Below are 17549 nucleotides of genomic sequence, written 5' to 3' on the forward strand. Positions count from 1 at the left end.
TAAAAAAAAAGCTCAGCAAATAAAAACTAGTAACAAATGTCATGCTTTGTTTTTATTAGAACTACATAGCTGCATACTACAGTATTAGGAAATTCAATACAAGAACAATGATATTTCAAACTGTTTTAGTTGGCGATACAAAGCTACATTTACATCTCCCTGATTCAACCCACAAGATATGGCAGGGATATAACCTGAACAAAATAAACTGCATATCGTATCAGGTCTATCCTGCATCCTTCACATGCTACTGACTTGAGTAGATCATTTGTCATGGACACAATATTCTATTTCAATCAACATGTGTTTATCTTACTTTTAACACTTATTACTCTACTGTAATTAATTATTTTGTTAAACTTTGTAACAAATTTTTAAAACAATTTTTATTTACTTATAAAAAAGCTTCAGAAATGATCTAGATTTGTACAAAGATTATTTGATACTTAGTTGTATACTTAGTTGACAATAAGAACATACTTGGAGAACAATTACAGTTTCTCCTTTCTATAAAATTCATTAAAATTAAAAGAAAATATTGACATTACATAAAATGACCTAAAGAAGAAGTCATGACTGGCAACTTATAAGACTTTGAAACACAGTTAACGGCAAACAACTTAGGGTCAATTGAGGTTTCAAACCAACCATCTACAATATAAGTTACAAATATTAAACAGTTTGTGCGACACCGATTGGCATTGCAGGTACTCCACCTACACCCCCTGAAACACTTTCTGCCACTTTTGCAGATACATCTAGTCCACCTCCACCCCCTGAAACATTTGCTGTCTCCTGTGTATTTTCTTGAATCCTTTCTGCTGGCTTTTCTTTACAAGTTGCTTCTTCAGTTGGCTGCGGTATTCCAATATTCATCTGGGTGTTCACTCCTGTGTTGAACCCAGACTGCATGTGCACCTGGGCCAGCATGTCATGATCTATGGTCTGATGCAACATGAGGCCTAGAACACCCGCCCTCTCAGACATCGCCGTACGAATGTTACGCTCTTGCTCAAATAAATCATCCAATTTTAGCCACTAAAATTTAAAAAAAAATCAAGCTCAGTTCTAAACTAAGAAAGTACTTATTGAATTAATAATAATACAGATTTCTGGAGCATACTACACCACTAAAGGTGCTCAAGGGGCTGGAAGTATTAAATCAAGAACGTACTTAAATTAATCTTAGCTCTAGTAGTAATCAAAAATCACTATCAATCTCAGTTGTAAACTAAGAAAGTACTTATTGAATTAAAAGTAGTAAACTAAGAACGTACTTAAATTAATCTTATCTCTAGTAGTAATCACTTACCCAATGAACTCTTTGTAAATCGATCTCAGCTCTACGGAGTTTCTCCCAATGAAAGTGTTTGTTGCATTTCTTTTTAGCCATCAGACAGAACTGGTCAGTTTCTTTTAGAATGTTACCCTTTGTGAGTGGACATCCACAAACCTCGTTGTCACTCACCTGTGGGTCAGAAATATGTCAATCATTAAATGTAACAACTCATTTAGGATTCCCCCTCCTTTGAGACAACGATAAGGGGACACTTGAAGGTTCTACTTTAACTTAATACACAGACTACCACTAATTAAACTAGACCAACTGGCGAGGTTTGGTACCAGTAGTCTTTTAAAGCGAGTGAGGAGTGGCCGAACAGTTAAGACAGTGGAACCATAATTAGCGAGTGAGGAGTGGCCGAACAGTTAAGACAGTGGAACCATAATTAGCGAGTGAGGAGTGGCCGAACAGTTAAGACAGTGGAACCATAATTAGCGAGTGAGGAGTGGCCGAACAGTTAAGACAGTGGAACCATAATTAGCGAGTGAGGAGTGGCCGAACAGTTAAGACAGTGGAACCATAATTAGCGAGTGAGGAGTGGCCGAACAGTTAAGACAGTGGAACCATAATTATATAGCCATGACATCGGCAAGGGTTCGAGGCTGATGCATGGTTCTGGTGGTACGCCGGTGTATTAGTACACACACACTGATCATAACTGGGCCCTCTGGTATTTGACTGAAGAGGCTACAAAGTATAAAGAATTGATAATAATAAAGTGTTGGTAGAATAAGGAAGGATCCAGTGAACGCTGACTTGGTAATGAGACACTTACCTTTGGGTCTTTAGTGTGCTCTGGACAAAGTACTTTCAATCGTTTACAGTATGTACTCTGCTGCGGATTGAAATAGTCACAAAACATGGATTCTCTGTAAAAAAGAAAAACGCACTTAGATATTATAGACAGATTATATAAATCTCTGTCCACACTATCAAAACAAATGTGATGTGCCCAAATATGGTAGTAATATGACATCATTAGACAATAGTGAAAAAAAATGTTGATATATATTTACCCAGCAATTCTTGTTGGGTAAGCTGACCCATAAGATGTCTGACTCTCCAACTGAAATTAAAATTAAAATGATCGAATTTAAACAGTTTTAGCCAAAAGTAATCAAGTTTGATTTACAATGTATTAATTTTAGCGAATATAGAACATTTTCTGATAAACAACATCAAATATAAACAATGTTAATAGAATTGTAAATGTATGAATTTTAACAATTTTAATCTGTTTGAGAATTTATAACTTTAATGAATCCTCTTGTACCTTCATGTTTGAATGTTGTCTGTATATCTTTGAATTGTTTTTAATAGGGCCACTTCAAGTCAGCTGTACTGCTGTAGTACAGTTGTTAAGTTACCCTTGTGAAATGAAGTTGAATAAATAAATAAATTGTTCGTTTTAGCCATACCTTACTGAAGCACCTTTGAAAGTGTCTAATAGCTCTGGTTAGGTTCACTGGCATTCCACAAGACACACAGTATATACTGAGTTCTGCCTCTTCATCCTCTGTGTTCTAATAAAAAGAGGATGGTTACATTAAAGATGAGCAAAGAATAACAAAGTGACAAGATATGAGAACCAACCCATGATCATAACATACATATTTTGATCTTATCACGGATGGTACCACAAAGAAATATAGCTTCTATATCTTTCCGATAATTTACTGGCATTACCAAATTACAGACAGGAAGCTGGGGACAGAAGTAAGTTACCCTTTATTTAATTTTGATTTTATTAATTTCAGCAATATTTTAGAGGTGTCCATCCAGCCAAAGCTGATCATTAGGGACCCTCACAAAAATACAATATGGCAAGAAATAAACATGTAACAATAAAAATTAAAAAGATAAATAAAATAATGCACAAAAAAATTAAAAGGAAGATCAAATAAAAAAACAATTAAATTAAATTGGCCATCTTAGAGAGAAGATGGGAAATAGGAAACAATAAACTTCCAAATTGGAGCCTATATCTCACCTCTTGATCCTGATCAATGGTACAACGTTTGGCCTTCTCAACAATCTTCTTCAATTGGTCAATCTGTTTATCAAGGTCTGCTATGTTTTTCTTTGCGTTCTCCATGTTTGTCCGAACAACTTCCAGTTCTTTTTTATTTTTCTCTTCCGCTATACAAGGACTCTCCTGCCACTGTTTGATGCGTTGCGGCAGAAACTCAAAGATACGACTGTAAACGAACATAATTGTATTCATAGGTAGATTTAAGTATGAGGGTTGGGGTGACTTATTCAAAGAGGGGAGGGACACGTGGTAAATTGCAATGCAAAAGCACTTTTTACAACAATTGTAAGTCCTACATAGGTCACACATATTTCAAAATCTTGGATACGTCACTAGTAAGCGCTCTGATCTTTATGAAATAGCGCTATATAAATGTCGCATAGATAGATAGAATGTTTTCATAAGAGTATTTATAAACAGAAATAAAGCAATGGATACAGGGTAGACAGATATACAAAATAGCATGTGCACTAATACGAGATATAATTATACAGTAGTTGTAACGGCTATGAGAACTCACTGGCAAGCTTATGGGGCAGAGCAGTGCCCAGAGCAACAATAAGCATTACCATATGTCGAAAAGGGCTAAAAATGTCTGAGGCCTCCAGCGTTGGAGGGCCACTTAGAGTTCCTAAACCAGGGGCCTCAAGCCTCTGCGTTACACCACTGGATAGATGCTTACTTAGTTGCAAGTTTAAGTCCACACTCATCACTGCAATACTTGCTGTTGGTTCTTGCAACCTTTGTACAGCCAGGTCCATTACATTGTTTGGGGATATTTTTTTGTCTTTTTAGTCTTTCATCTCGGTCATCTTTTTGACTGAGTTTTCTCTTCTTTTCCTTCGTCTGGTTAAAAATAAATAAACTCAATTAGAACTAGCATCATTACAAGAATGAAAATCACAATTTAAAAGACATGTTAGACTAACAGTTGTGTGTCCATTGGTATGTATATCATATTTCAATTACATATTTTGATAATACTTAAATAAACTAAAATATAAACAGTAAAACATACATGTACTTGATATCTTTATAGTTTCAGAGTTCTTCTAAATACAGTAAAATAGATCAGTATTCTACAAACAGGCATTTTATAATTAGTAAATATTCTATGCATTTACAAACCTTTTTGTCTTTGCCTTTCACATGCTTAGATTTCTTGTGTTTCTTAGATAAGCGCTTATCTTTTGCTGGTCTCATCACATAATCAAAGTGGTCTAATAAACTGGGGTCAACATCCTAAAGGTCAAAATGAAAATAATAATTTATATGAAAAATAAGTAAATTAATTATTATGAAGAATTATTTTGAAATCTTTTTACAATTATATGTGATCACACACTACCTGAATTTTTAGACAAGTCTGTTACGGTTGGCCATTATTTGACCTCTCCACAGTTCATGTGTAGAAGGCAGTAGCAACATTATTGTTTGGTTCCCACTAGGATGCAAAGCAAGGACGTCAGCACTATGCAACCGAATTGACCAATGACAAGCAACAGTTCAGATAAGTTACTTACATTGTGCTTACGTCCTTGCGTTGCGTCCTAGTGGGAACCAAGGTTTAATCTTTATACTAGTTTGAACACTAGCCTAATGTACCTTATGAACTGACCAACTTGCACAAGTAAAACATCACCAATAAATTAACATTAGTAAAAACACTGTATAGTTTGTAAGAGTAGATTTATTGCACAAACTTAAATACAAGAGATGGTATTAAGAACACTAAATATAAATCAACAACAAATTCTAACAAAGAATGAAAAACCAAAACTATAAATTAAGTCTATGTTTGTTTATTTAAATATTTACAAGTATAAAGAACAATTGATTTTGTACAAGTTTACAGCTATTTTTTTGGGCAAATACAAGATATTTCAATTGAATCATTTTAAAAGCTTGGTTCCCATTCGACACAATTCAGTGACATAGGCACAACGCAGTGATTTGACCAATCACGTTGGATGATCTATCGCATCTTGATTGGTCAAATGACCTATTGTTGTGGGAACCAAGTGAAATTGATCTTGTCACTGAAAATGAAAAAAGGATTAAAACAACTACGACCTTTGACATCATCCATCAAAATATGTCATAAGTGAATTAAAAAAAAACACTGAAAATATATTTTAATTATACAGTATTATCATATTATGTATAAGATGGATTTTATAATGTACAAAAATACCATTTTAAGTTGATTGTTAAAATAAATTTGAGATTTATTTACAGAGTTTTCAAATATTGTTAATATATATTCTATCGTAATTGTGTAGTTTTTGTGGACCTTTCTGATTGTTGTGAGCATATCACATAATATACCCAATATTCACAACCAATCTAAAATACTGTATGCAACATGCCTTCTTCATTTATACAACAATATACACATTAAAAACAATTAGAAACAATATAGATTAAGATTTTTGGATATCCTCTCATTTCAAATTGAATCGAAAAAAATTATAAGCTATATATAAGATATATATTATGCTTGTAGAACATGAATCTTAATAACAAATACAAAAACACAGGCTGCACTTGTTCATCTGTTGGCAAACTCTGAAGACTGCGTAGAAAATGCATTTTCAAATAATATACAAAAACACAGGCTTTAAACTGCTGTCTGCCATAACTTTACAACAATGCCCTTTCAGTTTAAATGATTAAAAAATGGAAGAAAAAAACTTATTTAATATGAAATACTGATAAACCTGATTAAATAATGTAGTATACAAATATTGACTGGAAACAGAGTACTGTATCGTACATGAATTTGTGCATTAAAACACGCACCCAGTTAGAAATTTAATCACTTATTACTATATTTTATCAATAAGCTACAAAAACTGAAAATTATTTTATTTGTTTAAATTTTAAAAATGGTCCAATGAAATATAAATAACAATCTGCCAAAGACATCCAAAACATTAATCATATTTACGACATACTGTATACAATATTTGTTGACAAAAAAGTGTAACAAAACCCATAAAAATAAATATCTTTGGCACAAATGTTATATAAAATCAATAAGGTTTAAACCTCTGTTTACACTATTGAACTTGTCTGAGAGTGTGATGTGCCCAAATATGGTAGTGATATGATGTCATATGTCCATATGGGCACATCACATAAAGTTTAATAGTGTAGACTGAGCTTAAGTTGTGAAAATAACCTTTTTTAATTGTTTTTAGTGTACCAACATCATGGTAGCACAGTATTAACTATTTACTAGTGTACCAACATCATGGTAGCACAGTATTAACTATTTACTAGTGTACCAACATCATGGTAGCACAGTATTAACTATTTACTAGTGTACCAACATCATGGTAGCACAGTATTAACTTTTTACTAGTGTACCAACATCATGGTAGCACAGTATTAACTATTTACTAGTGTACCAACATCATGGTAGCACAGTATTAACTTTTTACTATTGTACCAACATCATGGTAGCACAGTATTAACTATTTACAAGTCTTTTCTAATACAAACCAATAAACATTTTATATACAGATAATTTACAAAATGCTGTTCAAAGATTGAAATAATGCATAAAACTATGTCAGACAGGATCCTTGTCAAAACAGACTGGCTTCTGTCAAACTTTATTACAGACTGGCTTCTGTCAAAACTCTATTAAAGACTGGCTTCTGTCAAACTTTATTACAGACTGGCTTCTGTCAAAACTTTATTAAAGACTGGTTTCTGTCAAACTTTATTACAGACTGGCTTCTGTCAAAACTTTATTAAAGACTGGTTTCTGTCAAAATCTATTAGACTGGCTTCTGTCAAACCATTATTACAGACTAGCTACTGTCAAAACTCTATTACAGACTAGCTTCTGTCAAACTCAATTACAGACAGGATTCTGTCAAACTATTAATACAGACTGGCTTCTTTACAATTTTTCTGCAAATATTAAGCAGATTCTTTAACTCATATAACAAAAAGAATAATCATTGGTTTAATATGTTAAAAATGTCTTGTACAATGTATAGAATAACCTTTATCCAATCGTACTGATTGCTTAGCAGGATCATGAAAATGAATCCAGGTTGAATGACATAAGCCAGTCTTAATTAAACAATGTATAGAATAACCTTTATCCAATAGTAATGATTGCTTAGCAGGATCATGAAAATGAATCCAGGTTGAATGACATAAGCCAGTCTTAATTAAACAATGTATAGAATAACCTTTATCCAATAGTAATGATTGCTTAGCAGGATCATGAAAATGAATCCAGGTTGAATGACATAAGCCAGTCTTAATTAAACAATGTATAGAATAACCTTTATCCAATAGTAATGATTGCTTAGCAGGATCATGAAAATGAATCCAGGTTGAATGACATAAGCCAGTCTTAATTAAACAATGTATAGAATAACCTTTATCCAATAGTAATTATTGCTTAGCAGGATCATGAAAATGAATCCAGGTTGAATGACATAAGCCAGTCTTAATTAAACAATGTATAGAATAACCTTTATCCAATAGTAATGATTGCTTAGCAGGATCATGAAAATGAATCCAGGTTGAATGACATAAGCCAGTCTTAATTAAACAATGTATAGAATAACCTTTATCCAATCGTAATGATTGCTTAGCAGGATCATGAAAATGAATCCAGGTTGAATGACATAAGCCAGTCTTAATTAAACAATGTATAGAATAACCTTTATCCAATAGTAATGATTGCTTAGCAGGATCATGAAAATGAATCCAGGTTGAATGACATAAGCCAGTCTTAATTAAACAATGTATAGAATAACCTTTATACAATCGTAATGATTGCTTAGCAGGATCATGAGAATGAATCCAGGTTGAATGACATAAGCCAGTCTTAATTAAACAATGTATAGAATAACCTTTATCCAATAGTAATGATTGCTTAGCAGGATCATGAAAATGAATCCAGGTTGAATGACATAAGCCAGTCTTAATTAAACAATGTATAGAATAACCTTTATCCAATCGTAATGATTGCTTAGCAGGATCATGAGAATGAATCCAGGTTGAATGACATAAGCCAGTCTTAATTAAACAATGTATAGAATAACCTTTATCCAATCGTAATGATTGCTTAGCAGGATCATGAAAATGAATCCAGGTTGAATGACATAAGCCAGTCTTAATTAAACAATGTATAGAATAACCTTTATCCAATCGTAATGATTGCTTAGCAGGATCATGAAAATGAATCCAGGTTGAATGACATAAGCCAGTCTTACTTTAACATTGATTACACTACTAATGACATAAGCCAGTCTTACTTTAACATTGATTACACTACTAATGACATAAGCCAGTCTTAATTAAACAATGTATAGAATAACCTTTATCCAATCGTAATGATTGCTTAGCAGGATCATGAAAATGAATCCAGGTTGAATGACATAAGCCAGTCTTACTTTAACATTGATTACACTACTAATGACATAAGCCAGTCTTAATTAAACAATGTATAGAATCTGTCAACAGATATTCTACATCATTATTATTAGTAGTACTTTTGTTCTGTGACTGAATACAAATAATCAGGATTCATATCAATGATTATTATTACAAATTTGGAGAAGATTGTGTAGATCTGCACGTATAGTTATGTGTCATAGTTAGTTGATGTACCATAGGCCAGGCTGCAGTAGTGATATATTATAGTTCAGGCTGGTGTGGTGATGTACTATCGTCTAGGCTGGCGCATACCATAGTTCAGGCTGGTGTAGTGATGTACCATAGGCCAGGCTGGTGTAGTGATGTACCATAGTTCAGGCTGGTGTAGCGATGTAGCATAGTTCAGGCTGGTGTAGTGATGTACCATAGGCCAGGCTGGTGTAGTGATGTACCATAGTTCAGGCTGGTGTAGTGATGTACCATAGTTCAGGCTGGTGTAGTGATGTACCATAGTTCAGGCTGGTGTAGTGATGTACCATAGGCCAGGCTGGTGTAGTGATGTACCATAGTTCAGGCTGTTGTAGTGATGTACCATAGTTCAGGCTGGTGTAGTGATGTACCATAGGTCAGGCTGGTGTAGTGATGTACTATAGTTCAGCCTGGAGTAGTGACGTACCATAGATCAGGCTTGAGTGATGATGCACCATGAGTCAGGGATATGCTTTCTGAGATAACAATGTTCACAAATTGTAACTTTGCTGGAGACCAATATCACTGCTATTAGAACAAACTGGTCCCACTAATTCTTACTAACTTCCAAATGTTCTTTAGTACTCAACCAACTTTTGACAACAGATCAGAAGGTCACCAGGTCACCAGATCCTGAGAAAGCTCTCCTCTATCCACTGTAGCACCAGTGCACCAGATCCTGAGAAAGCTCTCCTCTATCCACTGTAGCACCAGTGCACCAGATCCTGAGAAAGCTCTCCTCTATCCACTGTAGCACCAGTGCACCAGATCCTGAGAAAGCTCTCCATTGTCCAACGTAGCGTGTAGCATTTTCCACATTAATGACGCTGTTCAAGACAATCTACTCATGCAGATGTATTCTTCTTAATGCCAGACAAGCACAGATTTCAGAATTCTTACTAGCATACTCTGCAACAACCAGGTCCAAATAACCATCACTTCTCTCTTCTCTCCAAGTAGTACTCACTCAGATATTTCAGGAATCAACGTCTCAAAGCCTTGGTGTGTCTTACTGTAGTTGAGGAAGGAACTGGTAGTTGTTGTGTCATGATAGATCCACCCAGTTAGGCAGTTTACGGCAGTAATCCATGTGGTCCATCAGCCACCAGAATCTTGTCTGTAGAGGACAAAAGCGCACAGGTGAACAGGCGTAGATCTTCATGCTGGGGAACTGGACAAATATACTTAGGGGAAGGCATAGTTTAACACTTACAGTATATTCAAACCTGATTAATACATTGTCTAAGAATTGCGTGATAAATGTTTCCACAACACAAATATTACATATTACATTTGGCCTTAATTAATTTACATTTTTTAACATACAACGCTACAGTGTGCAAGTCTGCACTTTAAACTAATAACATTCACACATTAAACATTACATGAAATACACAAACCTTTTAAATGGAAATATGTGATAATATTAAAAAAGTATTGTGAAAAGAAATTGGTTCTTACCCTTGGTATCATGTACGTGTGATCTCTGTGAGCATCCCCTTGTTCTGACGATGTCTCACTGTGTTTACGTTTACGCGATGGTGGCCCTATATACACCATTTCATCCTCTTCTCCTGAATTTGGGTAGTACATGCTCCGCCGTGATAGCTAAAATAAATAAAACAATACAAAATAAATGCTTGGTTTCCACTAGAGACACAGCGCAGGAGTGTAACTGCAGCGCAGGGACGCAAGGACAGCGCAGGGATGTAAGCACAGCAGCGCAGGGACATAAGCACAGCAGCGCAGGGACGTAAGCACATCAGCGCAGGGACGTAAGCACAGCAGCGCAGGGACATAAGCACAGCAGCGCAGGGACGTAAGCACATCAGCGCAGGGACATAAGCACAGCAGCGCAGGGACATAAGCACAGCGCAGGGACGTAAGCACAGCAGGGCAGGGACATAAGCACAGCAGCGCAGGGATGTAAGCACAGCAGCGCAGGGATGTAAGCACAGCAGCGCAGGGACGTAAGCACAGCAGCGCAGGGACGCAAGCACAGCAGCGCAGGGATGTAAGCACAGCGTAGGGATGTAAGCACAGCGTAAGAAAGTAACCGCAACACAAACAATGGACTATGCAAATTGTTGGTAAACTTGCTTATGTTGGGTTTACGTCTTTATGTTGCCTCTCTAGTGGGAACTAAGCTTAAGCAAGTTATTAATGAAAGTTAAGTAAGAGGAGAGAAATTGCTTAATTGAGTAGAGAACTTACCAAAGACAATCGAATACATTGCTTTAACCTGCACTTCTGCCTAATCCTGTTTGGTCCGCCAAATTTCTTCATATCCTGAAAAAACATCCCATAATAACGATTAAAAAATATGAAATTAGCAAGAAATATTTTAGAGTATAATACTCAATTAAAAGGGTAGCCATCATGTGATAGGGTATTGCTAAACTGTGCAAACACAATGGACATTCTAACACCTTGAGACATCAAATCATCTGTAGGGTTAATTTTAGCGCATTTTATTATACTGAAACAATCTACTTACCATGCAGTAGTCACATTCCCCGCAATCGTCTTGACGATAGCAAGCATCACAGTCTCCGCATCTCCGATTTGATCGCTGAAAAAAAGATAAAACAAATTTTAAGTTTATGTCCTAAAGCCACACAGTAAAGTAGCAGAGTTTATTAGCTAAGTAGAGTGTGTGACTGTATTAAGAAGTATGCGTTTTGACTGCATAAAAAAAATAGACAGTAGTAAATGTTTTATCTATTTGTATCATGTCTGTTTCTATGTGTGTGTGCCCAAATATGGTAGTGATATGTCATCATGTCTGTTTGTTTGTACTTAATATATACTGTACTGACTTACGTATCAAGTTCTGTGTGTGTGTGCCCAAATATGGTAGTGATATGATGTCATCATGTCCATATATGGGCACATCACATTTTGTTGTCACATAGAGTTTGATAGTGTAGACAGAGCTTAAGGCTAGCTACAATAATAAATGGATAATGCTTAAGAGATGATTGTATACAGGAGGACCAAACATGAGAACATTACAAAGAAATTAGCAGACTAATACCCCAGGGTGGGCTTATACATGGATCAGTACGTTAATCATAAATGAATAAAAAAAAGGTTGTAATTACAGGTAGTGAGCTTACCACAAGTGGTAACTTAACATTATTTGCGTATTCATCACTAGAACCTTCTGTACCAGATTTCTTCTCTTCGTACGCTTTTAAAAGTTTATCACAAAAACTAGTATCCACTTTATCATCTGCAGGTTTCATTTTCTTTGATGTTTTCTTCTTTCTATCTTTGTCTTTTGAGTGTTTCTTTTTCTTTTTGTCCTTGTGTTTTTTCTTGTGTTTATCTTTCACCTTGTTTCTATCTCGGTCTCTCGTTCTTGATTTTTTCTTCGCTTTCATTTTTTTTTCAATTTTGCGGTATATTACATTATTGAAAGGATCTTTTGCTATTTAAAAAACAAACCAGAAAATATGAATAAATATTACATGAATAAAAATTCTTTCTACATCCCATTAAAAAAAATTTGTACCAAACTAGGTTAATATCAAGTGTAAACCTAATGTTAACAGAATTGTTAATTTAATTAAGTAAATATGTTGTTACATAGTACTGTACTTAGTACTGTACTTAGTACTGTACTTAGTACTGTACTTAGTACTGTAGTACTTGAGAAGGAACTTCTCCCATTCCCTTTACATTTCCTTAATTTCCCCTTCCTTCTTCACTTCTAAATTAGATCAACAATAAGATAACTCTATACAGCATTGTGTACTTACTGCGACATGGCGGACAGGCATATTTTCTGATATTCTTTGACGATGATTCTTTTAAATTAACGCAATCACCATGGTACCACTCATTACAGTAGTCACAGCATCTGAAAATGAATTAACAAACTTTTACAAACATTTATTAAAATGGTTTAAAATCAAGATATATTTTAGAGCATTGAAATTAAAAGGATAGCCATACATTCTTTATTGGTAATGGAAATACTACAGTAATTCTCTGTAAATACATCAATCGAATAACACCTTTTATGATGAAGAATGTGTGCCATGAAATCATGTTAAGGGGTAATTTTCCCTGCATTATTCAGGATTAAATCAATAAATATAGGCGTCACCATTTTTAGTGAACACTTTTGAGTAACTTAAAAAGCAGTAAATTACACAAAAAGTATGTTACTGTACTGTACACACAAAACCAAATCATAATGATGAACACAGACACATAATGTGTTTTTTTATAATGGATGAATTTACGCAAAATCAAATGCAATTATCAATGGCCTGACTGTGACCTCTAAGGAAGTTTCTAGAGTACAGAATGTCAAAACCAATTGTACGTGCTTAGATAGGATACTCTAATTGACAGATTATGTTCATTACCGTGTAAAGTTTATCAACAAAGAAACAGAAATACTTGGACGTTATCATGATTTAAACAAAATTACTTTAAATATCAGAAACACTAGCTCGATAATTATGTATTAAGTCAGGGGGAAAAGTGGCAAAAGGCTTCCTAATTTAAAATAGTTTTATGTGGTTATCATCAGAGGCAGTAGTCTAAAGTATAACTGTATTATCTGTCACAAGTAAATAGACATCTGCCACGGAATAAAGTAGCTTTCCAAAATAAAATATACAGTAGTTGCTACAAAACGACATAGAACAGTAAACACATGCTTGATAATCCTGTATTCTGTGTCAAGAGTAAATATAGGCTTCTGACACGGAATACAAAAATAAAAAATACATAATTTGCTACACGTTTGTAATACAAGTTAGACACATCATGATTGTTTACGAGATGATTTTTGCAAGACGTGTCCAGATCGCTTGAGGTAGATTGATTTCTTTCCCAGTCAGTGAATCACTGGAAACGTTTTGAATGTAAAATTAACATAACTGTCTGAGACAATGCAAATGGTTAATGCAGGAAGCCAGAATGAAATCTGTTGGGATTTGTGTGTGTGTGGCTGGCATGTTACTACAGTAGCATGATTATTGTCATGCTTGAATGAATCCTGCTTAAATTCTAAGAATTTAAATTGAAAACAAAGAAACTGATTGCTACTTCTTATAAAATTATAGTTATACCATGATGCAAAAAAAGTTGAAAGAAAAATAATGCATTTCTATGTGAATTAAATGATAAGATTATTTATCTAAATTCAATTTACATCAAGGGCCGTTGCCAGCTTGAGGCAGACGAGGCATTCACCTCATCTGAAATTGTTAATTTTCTCACAACCCACCCCAATTCACCAGTAGAGATAATCGTGTTGTATATTAATAATTATATTTTAAGCATCTTTATCTTGTCTGTTTTTAACGTTTACGGCATTGTAAATGCAATAATTCATTAATAACTTTCTATTTAAAGACTTAATTTTGTATTGTTTTGATACTCACATCATAAATCGTGAGGCATCAGTACTCTGACAAACACAATACAGCTCTGGTGTACTTCTGCTGTTATCTTTGACTGCTGGACCCTTGTCTTTTGCCCCCTTTTCCATAAATGTCATCAAGCCAGTTACCTTTGCAGCTCTTTCAGGCAACTTGTTGAAGGCCTTAGCAACTTCCTCCTGCTGCTGAAAATAAAATACAACAACATATTATTTTCGCGTCTGTACGTCTGCTAAAGTACAGCGCTTAATTTGATGCACCTTTTTGCTTGATGTCATTGATTATCTTTCATAATCAATTCAATCTGCCGCTAAGTAAAGCTCAACACTATCAAACTTTATGTGTCAAAAAAATGTGATGTGCCCATATATGGACATGATGATGTCATATCACTACCATATGTAAGCATAGTTCTACCATATTTGGGCACATCAAACTTTTTTGACAAATAAAGTTTGATAGTGTAGACAAGGCTTTATGTATATATTATCAATTTGATTCAAATAACATATAATCTTGCATTGTAAAAAGTAATATCATCTGTGTATTTTTTGTTCATCACCACTTTTGCTTTGCAAGAACTAATCATCTCGGATTTCTCTATGTCTAGATACAGTATGTGTTTAATAAAAATACCAATCTTAACGAACATTCTGAGAAACATAAATGTTTTCACCTCAACTTTATGAATGAAATTATACGCAAAAGAATTTTGCTTTGATTTTGAATACTGTACTTAAATAAATGAAAAAAAGTTTGTTGTTTGAGATGCAGTTAAGAAATATGCAAATACAATGATAGTGTTAGAGTGCACGTAATCAACGCTGTAAAGAATCTGAAGTCTTCCTTCCCTACTGCAGTTAATTCACTAGGATACAATCTATAGATTTTCTTACACGTACTAGGACACAATTGATTAAAGCAGGAACTTGATTGTTTTTGCATTTCCTTTTGATTTCTGTCTTATAATTTCAGAGACTTAGTTAGTTCAAGTCTGAATTAAGTCTGAAGTATAAAAGATTAGGAAAAGCTCCAGAGTGGAATATAAATAATACACTTTTAATTGTTTTTGTCTATTGCATTGTTAAACAATTAAAAAGTACTATAATTTGGTCTAATATTTTTTAACAGATCTGTGTCATGTCACATTATTATTATTGAATGAATTACTGTACAGTAGCTTGCATGTCTACACAACTAATAAATTGCTATTAAATGCTTTGATGATAAAGAGGATGTATCACCCTACACAGACGACGGATGATAAAGAGGATGTATCACCCTGCACAGACGACGGATGATAAAGAGGATGTATCACCCTACACAGACGACGGATGATAAAGAGGATGTATCACCCTACACAGACAACGGATGATAAAGAGGATGTATCACCCTACACAGACGACGGATGATAAAGAGGATGTATCACCCTACACAGACGACGGATGATAAAGAGGATGTATCACCCTACACAGACGACGGAAAACATATCGGTAAAGAGGATGTATCACCCTACACAGACGACGGAAAACATATCGGTAAATGCAGAATAGGAAGTGCAATGCTCTGATGCTGCTGTCAACTTATGGGTTTGCACATGTGCAGTGCGTTGTCAGTTTATGATCTGCACATGTTGTCAGTTTTATGATTTGCACATGTGCAGTGCGTTGTCAGTTTATGATTTGCACATGTGCAGTATGCTAGCAAGAAACAAAGGACACTGAGAATGTGATGTGAACTTTTGTCTGCACATGAGCACAAATATGACGTTGGTATTTTTTTTAAAGTGCTGATACATACTGAAAAGTAGTGTAATGATGTTTGGTTTGAATATGCTTTAAAATAAAACTTTTAAAATGAATAGGCTTTGAACTAGCTAGTATGTAGGACAGTAATGGTATGATGATACAGTAGCAGAAAATGGTTGAATTTTTACTTACATCACTATCTGATGACATATAGTCAAGAGACTGAAAAAATCAACATTTTAAATAAAAATATTTGTATAGGTTTATAATTGTAATAGCAGTTTTAGGCCTAAAAACATTTCTGAGCAATTCCTCCAGCTACTGTAGGCTCAACCAGTTCCTACTTATTTAGGCCTAAAATATTATTTATTTATTAATATAAAATATTTTGTCATTATTTATTAATTAATGACAAAATGGAGAGACACACCGTACCGGTGACAGCGTTTTGTTTAATGCTTTTGTCTCTCCTCGGCTTCGTGTCTTGTACAGTACTTCATATATATATATATTTCTATGTTTTGTAATTATTATTTCATGTTTATTGCCGAAATGAATAAAATAAAAATAAAATAAAACTTTGTATTTGCAAAGACATGTTTACAAAACAACTCAATACACAGGGAACAGAGAAGATATTAATAATATTTTAAAGCAACAACAAATCTATAAACAAAAGTCAAAATAACTTTAAAAGTTCATAAAATATACATCAAATAATCATTTAATTTATTTGAATTATTATAGTATAGTCAAACAATTATAATTGATCAATAAACAAAGCCAGGCATTTAGTTCGTTAATTGTAAATAAAGTCCTAGGCCCCTAAAGTGTGGACTACTAAATTGTGACACGACAAAAATCCAGGTCAGTCCAGTTGGAATTAGCGTTACTTTATCGCGCAGACTCATAAATTTCCGACGAAGCGGGCCTAGAAAAACAAGACAATTGACGCTGTTCATATCTCAATATTAAACAAATAAAATATTATTTTATTACCACCAAAACATAATCAATCACTTACAGATTTATTTGCTGAATCACTATCACTCATTTTTAACTAAATTCAGGTAAAATTGACATAAAATAGCAACAACTAACGCGAAAAACAAGACGCCATTTCAGCAACTTTGACCTTAATTTGCATTTTTAATGAACTGTAACATTTATAATTTCTTTTCATCAAAATAATTGTTCAATGCTACATTACTTATTCATTTGAAAACAAATAATAAATAAAATGATATTTATATTTATTAAACATTGAATTACATAAGTAACAATGTATTCTACATTGTTGTAGTATATACGTACCCAAAATTGTTTGTAAGAATCACCTAGTTCCCGTACGTTAGCTCAATGTTGTG

At 34.1% G+C, this 17549-nt stretch overlaps 1 protein-coding gene across 2 annotated transcripts; it reads right to left on the reverse strand.

Moving 5' to 3' along the window:
- Positions 1-19: 19 nt before the first annotated feature.
- Positions 20-17312, reverse strand: LOC140058524 (CXXC-type zinc finger protein 1-like). Of its 2 annotated transcripts, none has more exons than XM_072104176.1 (15): positions 17207-17312; positions 14438-14619; positions 12797-12897; positions 12152-12465; positions 11530-11604; positions 11247-11321; positions 10494-10640; positions 4503-4616; positions 4057-4220; positions 3333-3540; positions 2761-2865; positions 2359-2408; positions 2118-2211; positions 1313-1468; positions 20-1038 (listed from the first exon to the last, which is right to left on the reverse strand). In XM_072104176.1, exons 1-15 carry the CDS (start codon positions 17234-17236, stop codon positions 673-675), a joined length of 2181 nt encoding a protein of 726 aa, XP_071960277.1. In that variant the 5' UTR covers positions 17237-17312; the 3' UTR covers positions 20-672. The 2 variants fall into 2 exon arrangements, with proteins under 2 accessions (XP_071960277.1, XP_071960276.1); XM_072104175.1 differs by having other exon boundaries at positions 12137-12465.
- Positions 17313-17549: the final 237 nt, after the last annotated feature.

The sequence above is a fragment of the Antedon mediterranea genome, chromosome 9 (genome assembly GCF_964355755.1).
Source record: "Antedon mediterranea chromosome 9, ecAntMedi1.1, whole genome shotgun sequence".
Classification (NCBI taxonomy): Eukaryota; Metazoa; Echinodermata; class Crinoidea; order Comatulida; family Antedonidae; genus Antedon; species Antedon mediterranea.

Bases quoted from the DNA above. Each gene is read 5' to 3' on its own strand.
- LOC140058524 (XM_072104175.1), bottom strand. From the start codon at position 17,236: ATGAGTGATAGTGATTCAGCAAATAAATCT. The intron at 11,322-11,529 runs GTAAGTAGATTG...ATGTTTTTTCAG, and splicing joins GGGAATGTGACTACTGCATG to GATATGAAGAAATTTGGCGG. The intron at 2,409-2,760 runs GTATGGCTAAAA...TTTTAATTTCAG, and splicing joins TTCAAAGGTGCTTCAGTAAG to TTGGAGAGTCAGACATCTTA.